The 18,196-nt window shown below is 39.8% G+C and overlaps 1 protein-coding gene across 2 annotated transcripts in view; it reads left to right on the forward strand.

Annotated features, from left to right (window-relative positions):
• The window catches only part of DGKK (diacylglycerol kinase kappa), a 177,893-nt gene that overhangs the window by 103,361 nt on the left and 56,336 nt on the right, over nt 1-18,196 (forward strand). For both annotated transcript variants that reach the window (XM_087859607.1, XM_045786755.2), the window contains exons 8-12: nt 5,466-5,568; nt 10,653-10,836; nt 11,561-11,669; nt 12,406-12,545; nt 13,461-13,542. In XM_087859607.1, coding sequence (XP_087715733.1) covers nt 5,466-5,568; nt 10,653-10,836; nt 11,561-11,669; nt 12,406-12,545; nt 13,461-13,542 — 618 coding nt within the window. The remainder of the gene's footprint in view (nt 1-5,465; nt 5,569-10,652; nt 10,837-11,560; nt 11,670-12,405; nt 12,546-13,460; nt 13,543-18,196) is intronic.

The raw sequence follows: 18,196 nt of genomic DNA on the forward strand, positions 1-18,196 counted from the left end.
TTTGGTGCTATTGTAAATGGAATGGATTCCCTAATTTCTCTTTCTTCGGTCTCATTGTTTGTGTATAGAAATGCAACTGATTTCTGAGCATTGATTTTGTATCCTGCCACATTACTGAATTGCTCCATAACTTCTAGGAGTTTGGGAGTGGAGTCTTTTGGGTTATCCGTATAGAGTATCATGTCATCTGCTAAGAGAGACAGTTTGACTTCTTCTTTGCCAATTTGGATGCCTTTTATCCTTTTTTGTTGTCTGATTGCTGTTGCAAGGACTTCTACTACTATGGTGAATAATAATGGTGAGAGTGGGCATCCTTGTCGTGTTCCTGATCATAAGGGAAAGGCTTCCAGCTTTTCCCCATTGAGAATGATATTTGATGTAGGCTTTTCGTAGATGGTTTTTATGAAATTGAGGAATGTACCCTTTATCCCTACACTCTGAAGTGTTTTAATCAGGAAAAGATGCTGTATTTTGTCAAATGCTTTTTCTGCATCTATTGAGAGGATCATATGGTTCTTGACTCTTTTCTTGTTGATATGATCTATCACACTGATCAATTTGTGAATATTCAACCACCCTTGCATCCCAGGGTTGAAACCCACTTGGTTGTGATGAATAATCCTTTTAATGTACTGTTGGATCCTATTAGCTAGGATCTTGTTGAGAAGCTTAGCATCTATATTCATCAGGGATATCAGTCTGTAATTCTCCTTTTTGATGGGATCATTGCCTGGTTTGGGGATCAAGGTAATACTGGCCTCATAGAATGACTTTGGTAGTTTTCCTTCTGTTTCTATTTTATGAGTCAGCTTCAGGAGAATAGGTATTATTTCTTCTTTTAATGTTTGGTAGAATTCCCCGGGGAATCCATCAGGCCCTGGAGTCTTGTTTTGGGGGAGGTTTTTGATCACTGCTTCAATCTCTTCATAATTAATCAGTCTGTTTCTATAATCAAATTCTTCCTGTTTCAGTCTTGGTAGTTTATAGGTTTCCAGGAAGGCATCCATTTCTTCCAGGTTGTTTAATTTATTGGCATAAAGCTGTTGATAAAAGTCTCTAATGATCCTTCCTATTTCATTGGTTTTGGTTGTGACCTCTCCCCTTTCATTCATAATTTTATTAATTTAGTCCTTTCTCTATTCTTTTGAATAAGTCTGGCCAGTGGCTTATCGATCTTATTTATTCTTTCAAAGAACCGACTTCCCATTCTGTTGATCTGCTCTACTGTGCTCCTGGTTTCTAATTCATTGATCTCTGCTCTAATCTTGATCACCTGCCTTCTCATGCATGGGTTAGGCTTGTTCTTCTGTTCCAGCTCCAGCTTCATGAGGTGAGAATATAATAATTGCATTTTAGATTTTTCTATTCTTTTGAGTGAGGCTTGGATGCCTATGCATTTTCCCCTTAGGACCGCCTTTGCAGTGTCCCATAGGTTTTGGACCATTGTGTTTTCATTGTCATTGGTCTCCAGAAATTGTTTAAATTGATAAAAACCCTCAGTAAAAAAGATATAGATGGAACATATCTCAACATCATAAGTGCCTTATAGGAAAGACCCACAGCAAATATAATCCTCAATCGTGAAAAACTGAAAGCTTTTCCTGTACAGTCAGGAACAAGACAGGGATGTCAACTCTCGCCATTACTATTTAACATAGACTGGAAGTCTTAGCCTCAGCAATCAGACAACAAAAAGAAATAAAAGGCATCTGAAATGGCAAGGAAGATGTTAAACTTTCACTATTTGCAGACATAATACTCTATATAGAAAACCTGAATGATTCCACCAAAAAATTACTAAAACATGAATTCAGCAAAGTTGCAGGATATAAAGTCAATTTACAGAAATCTGTTGTGTTTCTATATACAAATAATGAAGTAGCAGAAAAAGAAACCATGGATTTGATCCCATTTATAATTGCACCAAAAACAATAAGATACCTAGGAATAAACCTAACCAATGAGGTAAAAGACCTATACTCTGAAAACCTTAGAACACTTATGAAAGTAATTGAGGAGGACACAAAGAAATGGAAAAAAAACATTCCATGCTCATGGATTAGAATAACAAACATTGTCTATACTACCCAAAGCAATCTACACATTTAATGCAATCCCTATCAAAATACCAACAGCATTTTTCACAAAGCTGGAAAAAAAACCCTGAAATTTGTGCAGAACCAGAAAAGACCCCAAATAGCCAAAGCAATCTTGAAAAAGAAAAACAAATCTGGAGGCATCACCATTCCGAACTTCAAACTATATTACAAAGCTATAGTCATCAAGACAGTATGGTACTGGCCCAAAAACAGACACATGGATCCAGGGAATAGAACAGAGAACCCAGAAATGTACCCACAACTATGTGATCAACTAATCTTCAACAAATCAGGAAGGAATATCCAATGGAAAACAGACAGTCTCTTCAACAAATAGTGTTGGGAAAACCGGAGAGCAACATGCAAAAAAATGAAACTGGATCACTTATACCATACACAAAAATAAAATCAAAATGAATGAAAGACCTAAATGTGAGACAGGAAACCATCACAGTCCTAGAGGAGAACACAGGCAGCAACCTCTTTGACCTTGGCTGTAGCAAATTCTTGCTAGACACACTGCCAGAGGTACAGGAAACAAAAGCAAAAATGAACTATTGGGACTTTATTAAGATAAAAAGATTCCACACATTGAAGGCAACAATCATAATAACTAAAAGGCAGCCTACAGAATGGGAGAAGATATTTGCAAATGACATATCTTATAATGGGTTAATATCCAAAACGTATAAAGAACTTATTAGACTCAACCCCCAGAGAACAAATAATCCTGTTAAGAAATGGGCAGAAGACATGAATAGGTAATCTCCCAAAGAAGACATCCAGATGGCCAACAGACACATGAAGAGATGCTCAACATCACTCATCATCAGGGAAATATAAATCCAAACCACAATGAGATACCACCTCACACCTGTCAGAATGGCTAAAATTATCAATACAAGAAACTACAGGTGTTGGTGAGGATGCTGAGAAAGGGGAGCCCTCTGAATGCAAACTGGTGCAGCCACTCTGGAAAATAGTATGGAGGTTCCTCAAAAAGTTAAAAATAGAACTACACTACAACCCAGTAATTGCAGTACTAGGTATTTACCCAAAGGATACAAAAGTACAGATTTGAAGGGGTACATGCACCTGCATGTTTATAGCAGCATTGTCCGCAATAGCCAAACATTGGAAAGAGCCCAAGTGTCCATTGACTGATGAATGGATAAAAAAGAAGTGTTATATATATACAAAGGAATATTACTCAGCCATCAAAAAGAATGAAATCTTGCCATTTGCCATGATGTGGATGCAGCTATAGTGTACTATGCTAAGCGAATTAGTCAGAGAAAGACAAACACCATATGATTTCACTCATATGTGGAATTTATGAAACAATACAGATGAATATATGGGAAGGGAAAAGAAACAAGAGAGGGAGGCAAGCCATAAGTCTCTTAATGATAGAGAACAAACTGAGGGTTGATGGAAGGAGGTGGGTGGAGGATGGGTTAAATGGGTGATGGGTATTAAGGTGGGCACTTGTTATGATGAGCAGTGGGTGTTATATGTAATTGCTGAATCACTAAATTCTACTCCTGAGACCAATATTACACTATATTTTAATTAACTAGAATTTAAATAAAAATTTGGAAAAAAAATAATGCAAAGCTTCTGCAGAGCAGAGGACCCACCAACAAAAGGAAAAGGCAGCCAACTGAATGAAAGAAAATATTTATAAATCATATATATGATAAGGGTAAATATCCAAAATATATAAAGAAGTCACACAACTCAATAGCAAAAAGCAAACAAACAATCAATCCAATTAGAAAATGGGCAGAGGATCTGAATAGATCCTTTTCTAAGGAAAACATACAGATGGCCCGCAGGTATATGAAAAGGTTTTCAACATCACTGATCACCAGGGAAATGAAAACCAAAACCACAATGAGATACCACCTCACACCTGTCAGAATAGCTATTACCAAAAAGAGAAGAAATAAATGTTGATGAGGATATGAAGAAAAGGAAACCTCGTGCACTGCTGGCAGGAATGTAAATTGGTGCAGCCACTGTTGAAAGCAGTAGAGTTTCCTTCAAAAATTAAAAATAAAACTACCATTTGACCTAGCAATTCAACTTCTGTGTATTTATCTGAAAAAAAATGAAAACACAACTCAAAAACATATAGGCACTCCCATGTTCACCGCAGCACCATTTATAATCGTCAAGATATGGAAACAACTTACGCGTCCACTGACGGATGAATGGATGAAGAAATGTGGTAGATGTATATGCAATGGAATATTATTCAGCCCTAAAAATGAAAAAAATCTTGCCAATTGCAACAACATGGATGGACCTTATAGGCATTATGCTACATAAAATGAGTCAGAGAATGAGAAATACTATATGATCTCACGGATATGTGGAATCTAAGAAAAATGAGCTCATGTATATTGGGGGAGGGGGAGATGGGCAAAATAGGTGAAGGTGGTCAGAAGATACAAACTTCCAGTTCTAAAATAAATTAGTCATCAGGATATAATGAACAACATGGTAACTACAGTTAATAATGCTGTTTTGCCTATTTGTAAGTTGCTAAGAGTATCGACCTTAAAATTTCTCATCACAAGAAAAAACTGTAATTATGTAAGGTGACAGATATTAACTACACTTACTGTGGTGATCATTTTGCAATATATACAAATATCAAATCATGATGTCATACACCTGGAACTGATACAATGTTATATGTCAATTATATCTCAATTTAAAAAAAGAAGACTCTGGTTGTCCTCTGGCTCTCTTTGAATTGCTTTTGCATAATCAAGCCGGGTTCATGTCCTCTAAGAACTGTACAATTGTCTAGGAAATTGTACTTAAAAATATCAGAAATTTGGGAAATATGACCACTTGTGGGGAAAGCAACATAATCTCAGCTCTGCCACTTCCCAGCTGTTTGACCAAGATTTTTCACCTCTCTGACCTTTGGTATCCTCATTTCTAAAATGAACCTAATAATGTGTTCCCTACCATACAGAGTTGTTGTAAGGATTGAAGTGTTAATAGCATATTAACAGGATTAGTACTCTTAAAATGCAAGTAAGCTCCCTATTCCGTAGGCCACTAAGATTGTGCCCTGGGACTACTGTCTTCTTAATGCCTATGATGGGTATCTTCTGAAAGCTACCTTTGAAAGGAACAGAGTTCAGAGGTCACCTTCAGGGTAGGGCAGGCTGAAGTTGGAAAGGGTGTGTCCAGTTTGAGACAGGGGAATGTGTATGGCACCAAATCTCAGAAAGGGAGATTTTAACACTGGGGACTCAAATCTTGGAACTGGAACTCAGGACTAATCAATTGTATCTTTTTCTCTCCCCCTTCCTTTTTTTCTCTGTTCTTCTCTTGTCGTTTCAGGTGCATGACGACTGCCGGAGACGGTTTTCCAAGGAATGCTGGTTTGGAAGTCATCGAACATCAGTCATTCCTCCCACTGCCCTCAGCGACCCTCAAGGGGATGGTGAGTACATAAACTTTAACCTCAGAATGTATTTCATTGGGGAGGGAGGGAAGGTGTTAAGACTGGGGAAATTTTTAATTAAATTATTATTCTCAACCAGTCAAACGTTTTGGGGGAGTAAGAATGTGCATATATGTAGAGACAGCTCATGTTTCTTTTTAGAGCTTTGGGATAATGACTGTTGATGCTTATGGTGTATATGTATGTGGGCATGTTCTCTGTAGGCTTTGTCCCAATTGTTTCTGAATTATCAGACTTTTGATTCCAGCTTGTTCATGATTTTCAGACACTAGATAATCTATAAAATAAGTTTGGTTGCATCAAGGTGGGCAAAGAAGAACTACATAAAGGCCCAGGTCATGTTATTTTTAGAATGGAAACTTACACCAAGGTTGACTCCAAATCTGAAACTAGCATGATCATTGCCCCAACATGCTCTGCTGCTGCTTTGTCAATTCCTAAACACTAGTGATTTATTGAGAGTTCTATTCATAAGGTGTTGAAAGGCTACAAAGAGATTCAGGATAGGAGCATTTCCAGAGTTTATGGTTATCGTTGACCCAGGAAATTGATATAGTACGACAATTGATAGATTAAGGTAGCATACGCTACCTTACCAAAAGAGTGACACTTGGAAACACTTGGAGATCAGAAAATGTTAGGACTGTCAACTAATTGCAGGAGGTTGCACAGAAAGGAGGCAGAAATGAAATCAATGCAGCAAGAGTAAACTTCCTATAGAGTCTTCTCTCGGAAGGTCTAGATATGTTAGAACAGATAAAACAGGAGCAAAGGAGAGGGATGTTTCCTTTAGTTTTGTGTGTGTGTTTTTTTTAAAGAATGATGAGACATAGAAACAACATGGTATAAAGGAAAAAACAAAGGCCAGGCAACCATGAGTTTTTGTCACTAGGTGACTTTGGGTAAGTCACTTATGTTCTCTGAGCTTCACTTTCCACATCTGTAAATGGGGATGATAACTGTGTATTGGGAGGATAAGTGATAATATGTAAAGGGCCTGAATATCAAGAAACATAGTCCCAAAGGACAACAAAATTAAATCACTAGTCTTCTAGCCTAATGAAAACTGTAGACCCCCACAGGGATATTTCACTCTTTGGCCTTGCTCAAATTCAGATGTTCTCTAACTCTGGGGGAAATGCTTGATGGGGTTGCCTTTGTCTTCTCCTAGGAATAGCTTTCTGCCAGCGCTGCTTCTTGTTTTCTTCCCATCTGTGACCAAATTAGGTTTGACAATGAAGTTTGAGTTGCCTTAATTATACAATTTTCTCTTTATCTCAGTTTTCCACCCCCATCCTGGATTATTTTATTAATCATTGCAACATGATGCTATTGTACATATGGAGAAATGAACATCCAGAGAAGTTAAGATGTTTGCTGTAGGTTAGTGAATAAATCTGGAGGGCAACCAGCTGTGGCACACAGCTGCATTCTGTTGTAGAAGTGCAGTGCAGAAGGCAGCCCATGCTCCAAGTTGCCAAACGGATCTACAAATGATTTCAGCTACAACCTCATGGCTATTTAATTTATAGATAGCATTAGCATAATTTTTTCCTATTTCTTAATTTAATTTTTGACTCGTTAATATATTCACATGATTCAAATTTTTTAAAATAGAAACACAAACACACACGTTTAGCAAAAAAAACTCACTATCCTTTCAATCTTCTCAATCTCCCATAGCCCCATCCCATCCCCACTCACAAAAAGTTGATTACTGCCATTAGTATATTGAATAGCTTCTAGTATTTCTTCCTGTATAGTAAATATAAACATATATTCTTATCCCTCCCCTTTTTAACACTATACACATTCCTCTGAACCTTGCTTTTTCTTCCTCTTTCACAGTATATTTTGGAGATCTTTTTGTATCAACAAAAGCTTGCTTCCTCATTCCTTTTTACAGCTACAAGATATCCCATTATATGGATATATACCATAATTTATTTGAGAAGTCCTCTAATTTGGTAGTTTTCAGTCTCTTGTTATTGCAACAATGCTTCAATGAACAATCTCTTACAGGTCATTTTGCATATACATCCATAGGAAAAATTTCCAGAAGTGTAATTGTTGGGTCATAATGCATAGGCATTTGTAATTTTCATAGATGCTGTCAAATTGCCCCCCATAGGGCTTGTGTCACTTTGCACTTCCACCCTCAGTGAGAGTTCATATTTTCCATTTCTTCCTCGATCAAGTGTATCATTCATTTTTTTATTTTTGCCAATCTCTAGATAAGAAAAAGATGTTTACCGTGGCCTGGTTTTAATTAGTATCTTTCTTATTTATGAGTGAGTTTGGTCATCTTTTCACCTTTAAGAAACAATTTATATTTCCTTTTCTCATCAATGTAACACCTAGCTCATTTTCATCTCAACACTGGGAAGCAAGTTAGTTTTTTGAATGGCCCACTTTGCAGATAAGGAAATGGAGGCCCAACTTGCTCATGGTAGTTGGTCTCAGTGCTACTGCTGCCTCACCTTTAGAAAGGGACTAACCCATTGTGGTAAAAATCACTGGGCATAGACAGGTCTATTCCAGGACCTCTGGCATGGGGAGTCCTTGCTTCTAAGCATAGCTAACAGTTCCACTAGATATTGGGAGGAACCTGTTTCCATAAATCCTTTCATTGGAGTACATACCCAAAGTCACATGATCACCTGGAGGGTGTTAGCAGAAGGTTGCTGAATAAGGAAAGGAAGCACAGAGCAGAATCAGCTTCTCAAACAAAGGAGAGGTAAGCCTGAAGCCAGGCCATGAGTTGGGGCTTACATTGTTGGTTGGATGAGGAGCAAGCACATAAAACAATACTACCTTTTTCAGGGGCGCCTAAGGTGGCTCAGTAGGTTAAGTGTCTGACTCTTGATTTTGGCTCAGGTCATGATCTCTGGGTTGTGAGATGGGGCTCCGTGCTGGGCATGGAGCCTACTTAAGATTCTCTCTCTCCCTCTCCCTCTGCTCCTCCCCCACAATCACACCCCCCCACCATATGTGTGCACATGCACTCTCTCTCTAAAATTAATTAATTAATTAAAATGAAAATAAAAAGATACTCCCTTTTTTGATGATTTTCTTCATATATCTTATGACCTGACCCCTAATGTTTTTTACCATACTAAACAGTCTCACCCTTATTTTTAAACTGCTTCCTCACATCTTGTTGTCATTTTATATGGTTCCTGTCATCTCTCTGACCTCCTTTCTGCCACTCTTCCCCTCACTCACTACACAAGTCATGCCATTCTGTTTAGTAGTCCTCAGACACCCCAGACAGTCTCCCTTCTCTGGGTCTTAGCACTTATTCTTTCTTCTGCCCCCAAAATTCTTCCCCCTGATATCTGCATTGTTCACTTTTTTTTTCTACTTCATTCAAGTTTCATTCAAATGTCACCTCCTGGAGAAGCTGTCTCTGACCACCTTGTCTAAAATAACACCCCTTTAGTCTCCATCTTGTTTCCCTGACTTCTTTTTCTTCATATCATATTGTTTTCTATATTTCTTTGTTATCTTGTACCTCCCACCATTAGAATGTAAGTTCCACAAGAACAGAAACTATTTCTATCTTGCCCACCACTGTATTCTCAGAACATAAGAAGGACAAGCACAGAGAATGCCCTCAATACATATTTGTTGAATGAATGAATGAATGAATGAATGAATAAAATATTAACTACCTTTGTGTCAACATATTTCCTATTGCAAAACAAATGTTGGGAAGGGTACTACCTTTGGATAATGTGTTCAGGGAGAGTAACGACTTCCAAGCTATGCTACTGAAGGGACATAGCAGACTCCCCTTGTAGCTGTGAGTCCTAGCAAGCCCTGAAAATTTGGTGCTTGACTGGCTAAGTGGCTAAGGATGCCTTCAAGATCTACTGGCCAGTGAGAAGAAGCCTGCTTTAGGTTTTTCCAGACAAAACAACCATGAAATCTGCTCATGTCAGCAGTATTCCTCCAGGCTCCCTTTCACTCAGGTTACAACAAATGGGACAACTAAACTCTCCTCCCTCCCTGCGCTCCACACAATTCAGGAGTGGGCCACATGCCTTTTGCCCTTTACATTTATTTTTGCTGGGGTATCCCTGGCAAGTCACAAGCTCAGACTTTAGGGGCTCATGATTTGTCTACCATCTCCTAAGGGGCCTTTGCTCACTGCCTGTCTCCCTGCCAACAGGCACTAAGACTCAGCAGGAGCTGGCAGGCATTGGCAATTTAGACTGCTATAACTCCACTTCCCTATAGGGAACTTCAGAGTTAGGAATTATTAAAAGTCTCTCTTGTTCAGACAAATTCCCTATAGTCTTATTTCCCCTGAAAGTTGGTGTGATAACGGGGATTGCTCTGCCAGAGCCTTAGAGGAGTAATTAAAGCTCCCTCCTTCCTCCCATGTTGATATGTTCTGTCATTAGCTCCTGGCTAAAAGACAACCTTTCCCCCCTCCTCTCTCCTTACCTGGTATCTTCTCACTGTGAGAACTGAACTATCCCAGGCAAAGAGAGAACTAATTGGTATTCTGATCCTTGGGCTCTCAACCCTCTCCTTCTTCAGTTTCCCCACAGTGTTTTATTAATCCTTCACTGTGGCACCAATTTCTTTAATCTTTGTGTTTCAACGTACTACCGTGTATGAGTCTGTTCCCTCAGCTTGGGGGCAGGGACTACACCCCTAGCAGTATCTAGCATGATGATTGGCATACAGTAATTGCTCAGCAAATGTTGTTAGCCTGGCAACAGCTGGGCAGACATTTAATAAAAGCCCTTTTGGGTTATGTTCTGAATTCCCCCCTGCTACTCAGTTTCAGGAGACTGGAGCATAAGGAAAGTCTGAGAGTTGTTGGATATGTCTTTTTGCTTTGCTTGTGGTGATTGTATCATGTGTGTTTGCCTATATCTAAACTCATTAAATTGTATGTATTAAATATGTGCAGTTCTTTATCAATTATACTTCAAGAAAGCTGTTTTTTTAAAGTCTATGCACAATGTGATGTCAAGTCGTGTCTTATTTCCATCTCAACGGCCCCCTTTTTTTTTTCTCCTTTTCTTTTTGTTGTGTGCATGTATCAGGCCAATTAGTAGTATCTTCAGACTTCTGGAACCTCGATTGGTCATCAGCCTGTTCATGTCCCCTTCTCATCTTCATCAACTCTAAAAGCGGCGATCACCAAGGGATCGTCTTCCTCCGAAAATTCAAACAATACCTTAACCCATCTCAAGTTTTTGACCTGTCGAAGGGTGGACCTGAAGCCGGGTAAGCATGAGCTAAGGGATATAGTTGAGTATAGAAGGGATTCTTCACGCTGTACATTCTAGACTAGGATAGGTTTCCTGGAATCAGTTATAGTACCAGGGCAGGAAAGATATATTTTCTCAAGTCAGGATGCAGACACATAACTTCAAAGCATTTGGGGTTGGCTAGTTGGAGGATTTTTAGCCCTCTACCAGAAATCCCTTCAAGCCCACGTCCTGCTCTTAGATTTGTTCCACCTTTCCTGGTTGGAAGAAGTCTAACTATGTCTCCTGACCTCAGAGGAAGAGGCAAATGGGTATTTCTGTTCACCTTTCCTATCCCTCATTCTTTCCTGGGGCCAAGTAGATGTATCTTCCCTATAGACCTATTTTACTTATGGACCTGTTTTACTTGTTCAGCTCTGGTTTCCTTGAAGCCACTGGCCACTGTACAAGCCATTCTTCTTGGGCCTCAGCAAGTGGGTTTTGCTAGGTTACTAGTAGCTTCCAGAGCAAGGGTAGGCATAGAAGAGTGTGGGCTGAAGCAAGGCCTCATCCCCAGGATTGCCTACGGGAGCATTGCCTGTGATGTTAGGTACACAGAGAGATAGGAGCTAAGTGAAAGAAGGCCGGTAGCCTGTTAGCAGGATGCAGAAGCAGTAGTCCTTAGCTCCTGACACAGTATAGAAAAAAGTTGTAAAACCTAGCAACTCATGAAATGATGCCCTTTCCCTTCTTTCTTTCAGGCTATGCATGTTCAAGAATTTTGCTCGTTTTCGCATTGTGGTTTGTGGTGGAGACGGCAGCGTGAGCTGGGTCTTATCGCTGATTGATGCCTTTGGATTACATGAAAGGGTGAGTTCCTAGCTGACTCCATTCAGCCATTGCTAGAGAGACTGGGGGTATAGAGCTGCTCGTCCCAAAATGTCCCTGGTCTTCACTCTCCTTATCTATAACACACATGTTTTCCACTGGTTTCATAGTCAACCTGACAGGCAGATTCCCAATCTAAGCTTCCTCACCTAAACCATTTTCTGTGTGAAGGAGAAATGAGGGTGTTAGCAGAAAGAATGAGCAGTGCTTTATTCCCCAGGCCCCAGAGCAAAGATTTGAAGGGAAGGAGAGCAAGCAAAAAGAAGTGGCTTCAGACCACATTCAGCCCCCAATTTCCTTCCCTTCCTGAGACCACTGATTTTCTTCCCTGAGTCTCAAAAGTAGAAGAAACCTTCCTCTTACTTTCCCCCCTCCCTAGATAGCTCCCTGCTCTTCTGATTCTAGTAGCTTTATCTCCCGAGGCACCTTATCTCCTTGGCCAAGCCTTGATAGAAGTTTGTGGCTATACTTCTCTTTCATAAGCATGGCTATAAATATTAGCATATTCCAACTTTTCCCTGTACTGAGTGGGACCAAACTTTTAGGAAAAAGCTCACTCAGCATCACATATCTTCCTATTACACTTCCTAAAATCAGAAGTCTCTTATTGCCACTGGCTTTGAGACCACTATTTTTCCCAAGGAGCACCTTCTGGGTTCTTTTATGGGTGGATCTTGGTAGGACTGACTGAAAATGGTGCCGGGTTTTGTTCTTGCAGTGTCAGTTGGCAGTCATCCCACTTGGAACCGGCAACGATCTGGCCCGTGTCCTAGGCTGGGGTGCATTCTGGAACAAAAACAAGTCACCTGTGACCATCCTTAACAGAGTGGAGCAGGCTAGTGTGAGGATTCTAGACAGGTGAGTGGCTGAAAGATCTGGTCATTGTGCCCATTCCAGTCCCATATCAATTACTCTCAGTTACATCATCTCAACCGTGAATCTTCTAACCTCCCTCACAGAGCCTCATTCCTTTCTGGTTTCAGTGCAGGGCAGTTTTAGGGGGCCTTGTCTATTAGGAATTCAGGGTCTACCATGTGTCCTTTAGACATCACTAAAGCCCCTCTTCAAACTTAAAAGATCCTAAATCAGGAGGCTCACAAGTAAATTTTAAGGGTTCTGTAAACCTCCTTCAAATTGCATAGCTAATTATCTAGGTAAGCATATTTTTTACTTGGAAGTATTTCTATCTTTCTATTCTATTCCAGAGTAGTATAGAAACCATTCTATAGCTTCATCAGTTTTTCAAAGAAACTCAAAAAAAATTAGGGTTCAGAAACAATTGGCCTAGATTGTCTCTGCTCTAGAGAAGAATGAGTATTGCCATCCTATCTCCTGAGAAAAGATAAGGTCAATGCTGGGTCATAGTATTTGATTTATGGCTGCCCATAAGGATATTCTGGGAAGTTTTTTCAAGGTACCATGCTGAGCCCACCACAAAGACTCTTATTCAGTACATCTTGGGTAGGGCCCTGGCATATGTATTTTACAAAAGCACCTGCGGTGATCTTGATAGTTCCTTCTCTGGTTGAGAAGCACTGCCCTCTGACCCTATGATGGAATTCTTTCCATCACACTGGCCTCGAAAAGTCACGAGGCAGAGGCCCCACTTGTAATATATTTTGAGATCAGGTGACCTGAGATAGTGTGGGCATTTCTACAGCTCATCTTCCCCCACCACATAAACATTCTGACCTTTTTCTTCACATGTGAAGCATTGATGACAGCCTGTGATGAAACAGGGCCTTAAATATCTGTCTTTGACCTTCATTTCAGATGGAGTGTGATGATCCGTGAGACTCCCAGACAAACCCCATTGATAAGAGGACAAGTTGAAATGGATATACCCCGATTTGAGGTAACTACTGCCCAGCTGTAATTCAGGCCAACACCTTTAGTACACAGTGAAATAATAGGCAAAACCCAGAGAGAAGCTTTTGTATTGTCCATGGGCTCAATGAGGATGAGATCAGTGAGGACTGCAGACATGTCAATCAGCAGCTTTGACTAGGAGCTGTGTTAGGCATTGGGGATATAATTCATTCAGCCATGTACTTCTTCATTCATTCAAAATATGTGTGGAAAATATTTATGGATTACCTCCTATGTGTGAGGTTCTAGGAGCTGTTCTAGGAGCTGTTCTTATGTATCAGTGGGTAGAAAAGAATGACACAGTTCATGCTGTCATGGAGTTCATAGTCTAGTAATAGGAACAATAATTTTAATAAAGTACTATGAGTGTTAGTATATAAGGAAGTAGACAGGGGTGTGAACACCCAGCAGGTGTACCAAACCCAGTCTGGGGGAAATCAAGGAAAGCTTCTCAGAAGCGCCATTTCAGAAGAGATTGAAGGACCAGAGGGAATTAATCAGAATATTAAGAAACAGGAGGCCTGTTCCAGACAGACTGAATAGTGCGTGTTGTTCCAAAGGCAAGACAGAGCATAGAATATTCACAGAACAGAATGGAATATTCACATACATTTATTAATGGCTAAGGCATAGGGGTCAGGGAGGAGAAATGCAGGGAGAATGACTAAAGATGAGGCTGGAAAAGCAATCAGGGGCCAGGCCAGGAAGAACCCAGTAATCCACGGTAGGAAGTTTGGGCTTTTATCCTAATGAGAATTATAGAACGATTTTTTTCTTATGTTATTATGAGAATTTTCAAACATACTAGCCTCTTTTTTTAAAATTAATTAATTTATTTTTTTATAATTTCTATTTTGTTATATTAGTCACCATACAGTACATCCTCAGTTTTTGTGCAATGTTCCATGATTCATTATTTGCGTATAACACCCAGGGCAGAATGCAATATGTGTCCTCCTTAATACCCACCACTGGCCTATCCCAATCCCCCACCCCTCTCCCCTCTGAAGCCCTCAGTTTGTTTCCCAGAGTCCACAGTCTCTCATGGTTCATTCCCCCTTCTGTATACCCCCCTTCATTCTTCCCTTCCTTCTCCTACCAATCTTCCTGTTTCTTATGTTCCATAAATGAGTGAAACCATATGATAATTGTCTTTCTCTGCTTGACTTATTTCACTTAGACTAATCTCCTCCAGTCCCATCCGTGTTGCTGCAAATGTTGCGTAACTGTTCTTTCTGATGGCTGAGTAATATTCCATTGTATATATGGACCACATCTTCTTAATCCAGTCATCTGTTGAAGGGCATCTCGGCCCTTCCACAATTTAGCTATTGTGGACAATGCTGCTATAAACATTGGGGTGCATATGGCCCTTCTCTTCACTACGTCTGTATCTTTGGGGTAAACACCCAGTAGTGCAATTGCTGGATCATAGGGTAGCTCAATTTTTAACTTTTAAAGGGACCTCCACACTGTTTTCCAAAGTGGCTGGAACAACTTGCATTCCCACCAACAGTGTAAGAGGAATCCCCTTTACCCACACCCTCTCCAACATTTGTTGTTTCCTGCCTTGTCAATTTTTGCCATTCTAACTGGTGTAAGGTGATACCTCAAGGTGGTTTTGATTTGAATTTCCCTGATGGCTAATGATTTTGAACATTTTTTCATGTGTCTGTTAGCCATTTGTAGGTCTTCATTGGAAAAGTATCTGTTCATATCTTCTGCCCATTTTTTTGATTTGATTATTTGTTTCTGGTGTATTGAGTTTCAGAAGTTCTTTGTAGATCTTGGATACCAGTCTTTTATCTGTAGTGTCATTTGCAAATATCTTCTCCCATTCCGTGGGCTGCCTCTTCGTTTTTTTGACTGTTTCCTTGGCTGTGCAGAAGCTTTTGATCTTGATGAAGTCCCACAAGTTCATTTTGTCTTTTGTTTCTCTTGTTTTTGGAGATGTGTCATGAAAAAATTGCTGTGGCCAATGTCAAAGAGGTTGCAGCCTATGTTCTCCTCTAGGATTTTGATGGATGCCTGTCTCACATCGAGGTCTTTCATCCATTTGGAGTTTATTTTTGTGTATGGTGTGAGAGAGTGGTCAAGTTTCATTCTTTTGCATGTAGCTGTCCAATTTTCCCATGACCATTTATTGAAGAGACTGTCTTTTTTCCACTGGATGTTTTTTCCTGCTTTGTCAAAGATTAGTTGCCCAAAGAGCCGAGGGTCCATTTCTGGGCTCTCTATTCTGTTCCATTGGTCTGTGTGTCTGTTTTTGTGCCAGTACCATGCTGTCTTTGTGATCACAGCTTTGTAGTACAGCTTGAAATCCGGCATTGTGATGCCCCCAGCTTTGTTTTTCCTTTTGAACAGTTCCTTGGAGATTCGGGGCCTTTTCTGTTTCCATACAAATTTAAGGGCTGTTTGTTTCAGTTCTTGCAAAATGTCATTGGTATTTTGATCAGGATGGCATTGAAAGTGTAGATTGCTCTGGGTAGCATAGACATTTTAACAATGTTTATTCTTCCGATCCATGAGCATGGAATATTTTTCCATCTTTTTGTGTCTTCTTCAATGTCTTTCAAGAGTGATTCATAGTTTCTAGAATATAGATCCTTTACGTCTCTGGTTAATTCTGAGACAACGTATGATTTTTGGTGCTATTGTAAATGGAATGGATTCCCTAATTTCTCTTTCTTAAGTCTCATTGTTCGTGTATAGAAATGTAACTGATTTCTTTTTTTTTAATTAATGATTTTTTATTATATTATGTTAGTCACCATACAGTACATCCCCGGTTTTTTGATGTAAAGCTCGATGATTCATTAGTTGCGTATAACACCCAGTGCACCATGCAATACATGCCCTCCTTAATACCCATCACCGGTCTATCCCATTTCCCCACCCCCCTCCCCTGTGAGGCCCTCAGTTTGTTTCTCATAGTACATAGTCTCTCATGTTTCATTCCCCCTTCTGATTACCCCCCCTTTCTTTATCCCTTTCTTCCCCTACCAATCTTCCTAGTTCTTATGTTCCATAGATGAGAGAAATCATATGATAGTTGTCTTTCTCTGCTTGACTTATTTCACTTAGCATTATCTCCTCCAGTGCCGTCCATGTTGCAGCAAATGTTGAAAATTCGTTCTTTCTGAGCTGAGTAATATTCCATTGTATATATGGACCACAACTTCTTAATCCAGTCATCTGTTGAAGGGCATCTCAGCTCCTTCCACAATTTAGCTATTGTGGACAATGCTGCTATGAACATTGGGGTGCATATGGCCCTTCTCTTCACTACGTCTGTATCTTTGGGGTAAACACCCAGTGCTGCAATTGCTGGATCATAGGGTAGCTCAATTTTTAACTTTTTAAGGGACCTCCACACTATTTTCCAGAGTGGCTGTACCAACTTGCATTCCCACCAACAGTGTAAGAGGAATCCCCTTTACCCACACCCTCTCCAACATTTGTTGTTTCCTGCCTTGTCAATTTTTGCCATTCTAACTGGCATAAGTTGGTATCTCAGTGTGGTTTTGATTTGAATTTCCCTGATGGCTAATGATTTTGAACATTTTTTCATGTGTCTGTTAGCCATTTGTATGGCTTCATTGGAAAAGTGTCTGTTCATATCTTCTGCCCATTTTTTGATTTGTTTATTTGCTTCTCGTGTATTGAGTTTGAGAAGTTCTTTGTAGATCTTGGATACCAGTCCTTTATCTGTAGTGTCATTTGCAAATATATTCTCCCATTCCGTGCACTGCCTCTTAGTTTTTTTGACTGTTTCCTTGGCTGTGCAGAAGCTTTTTATCTTGATGAAGTTCCATAAGTTCATTTTATCTTTTGTTTCACTTGCCTTTGGGGATATGTTATGAAAAAGGTTGCTTTGGCCGATGTCATAGAGGTTGCTGCCTGTGTTCTCCTCTAGAATTTTGATGGATTCTTGTCTCACATCAAGGTCTTTCATCCATTTGGAGTTTATTTTTGTGTGTGGTGTGAGAGAGTGGTCAAGTTTCATTCTTTTGCATGTAGCTGTCCAATTTTCCCAGCACCATTTATTGAAGAGACTGTCTTTTTCCCACCGGATGTTTTATCCTGCTTTATCAAAGATTAGTTGCCCAAAGAGCCGAGGGTCCATTTCTGGGTTCTCTATTCTGTTCCATTGGTCTATGTGTCTGTTTTTGTGCCAGTACCATGCTGTCTTTGTGATCACAGCTTTGTAGTACAGCTCGAAATCCAGCATTGTGATGCACCCAGCTTTGTTTTTCCTTTTCAACAGTTCCTTGGAGATTCAGGGCCTTTTCTGTTTCCATACAAATTTCAGGACTACTTGTTCCAGTTCTTTGAAAAAATGTCCTTGGTATTTTGATCGGGACAGCATTGAAAGTATAGATTGCTCTGGGTAGCATGGACATTTTAACTATGTTAATTCTTCCGATCCATGAGCATGGAATATTTTCCATCTTTTTATGTCTTCCTCAATGTCTTTCAAGAGTGAATAATGGTTTCTAGAATATAGGTCCTTTATGTCTCTGGTTAAGTGAATTCCAAGGTAATGTATGGTTTTTGGTGCTATTGTAAATGGGATGGATTCCCTAATTTCTCTTTCTTCAGTCTCGTTATTCATGTATAGAAATGCAACTGATTTCTGA

Source organism: Ursus americanus, chromosome X, assembly GCF_024610735.1.
Source record: "Ursus americanus isolate L20-20 chromosome X, mUrsAme1.1.p, whole genome shotgun sequence".
Taxonomy (NCBI): domain Eukaryota; kingdom Metazoa; phylum Chordata; class Mammalia; order Carnivora; family Ursidae; genus Ursus; species Ursus americanus.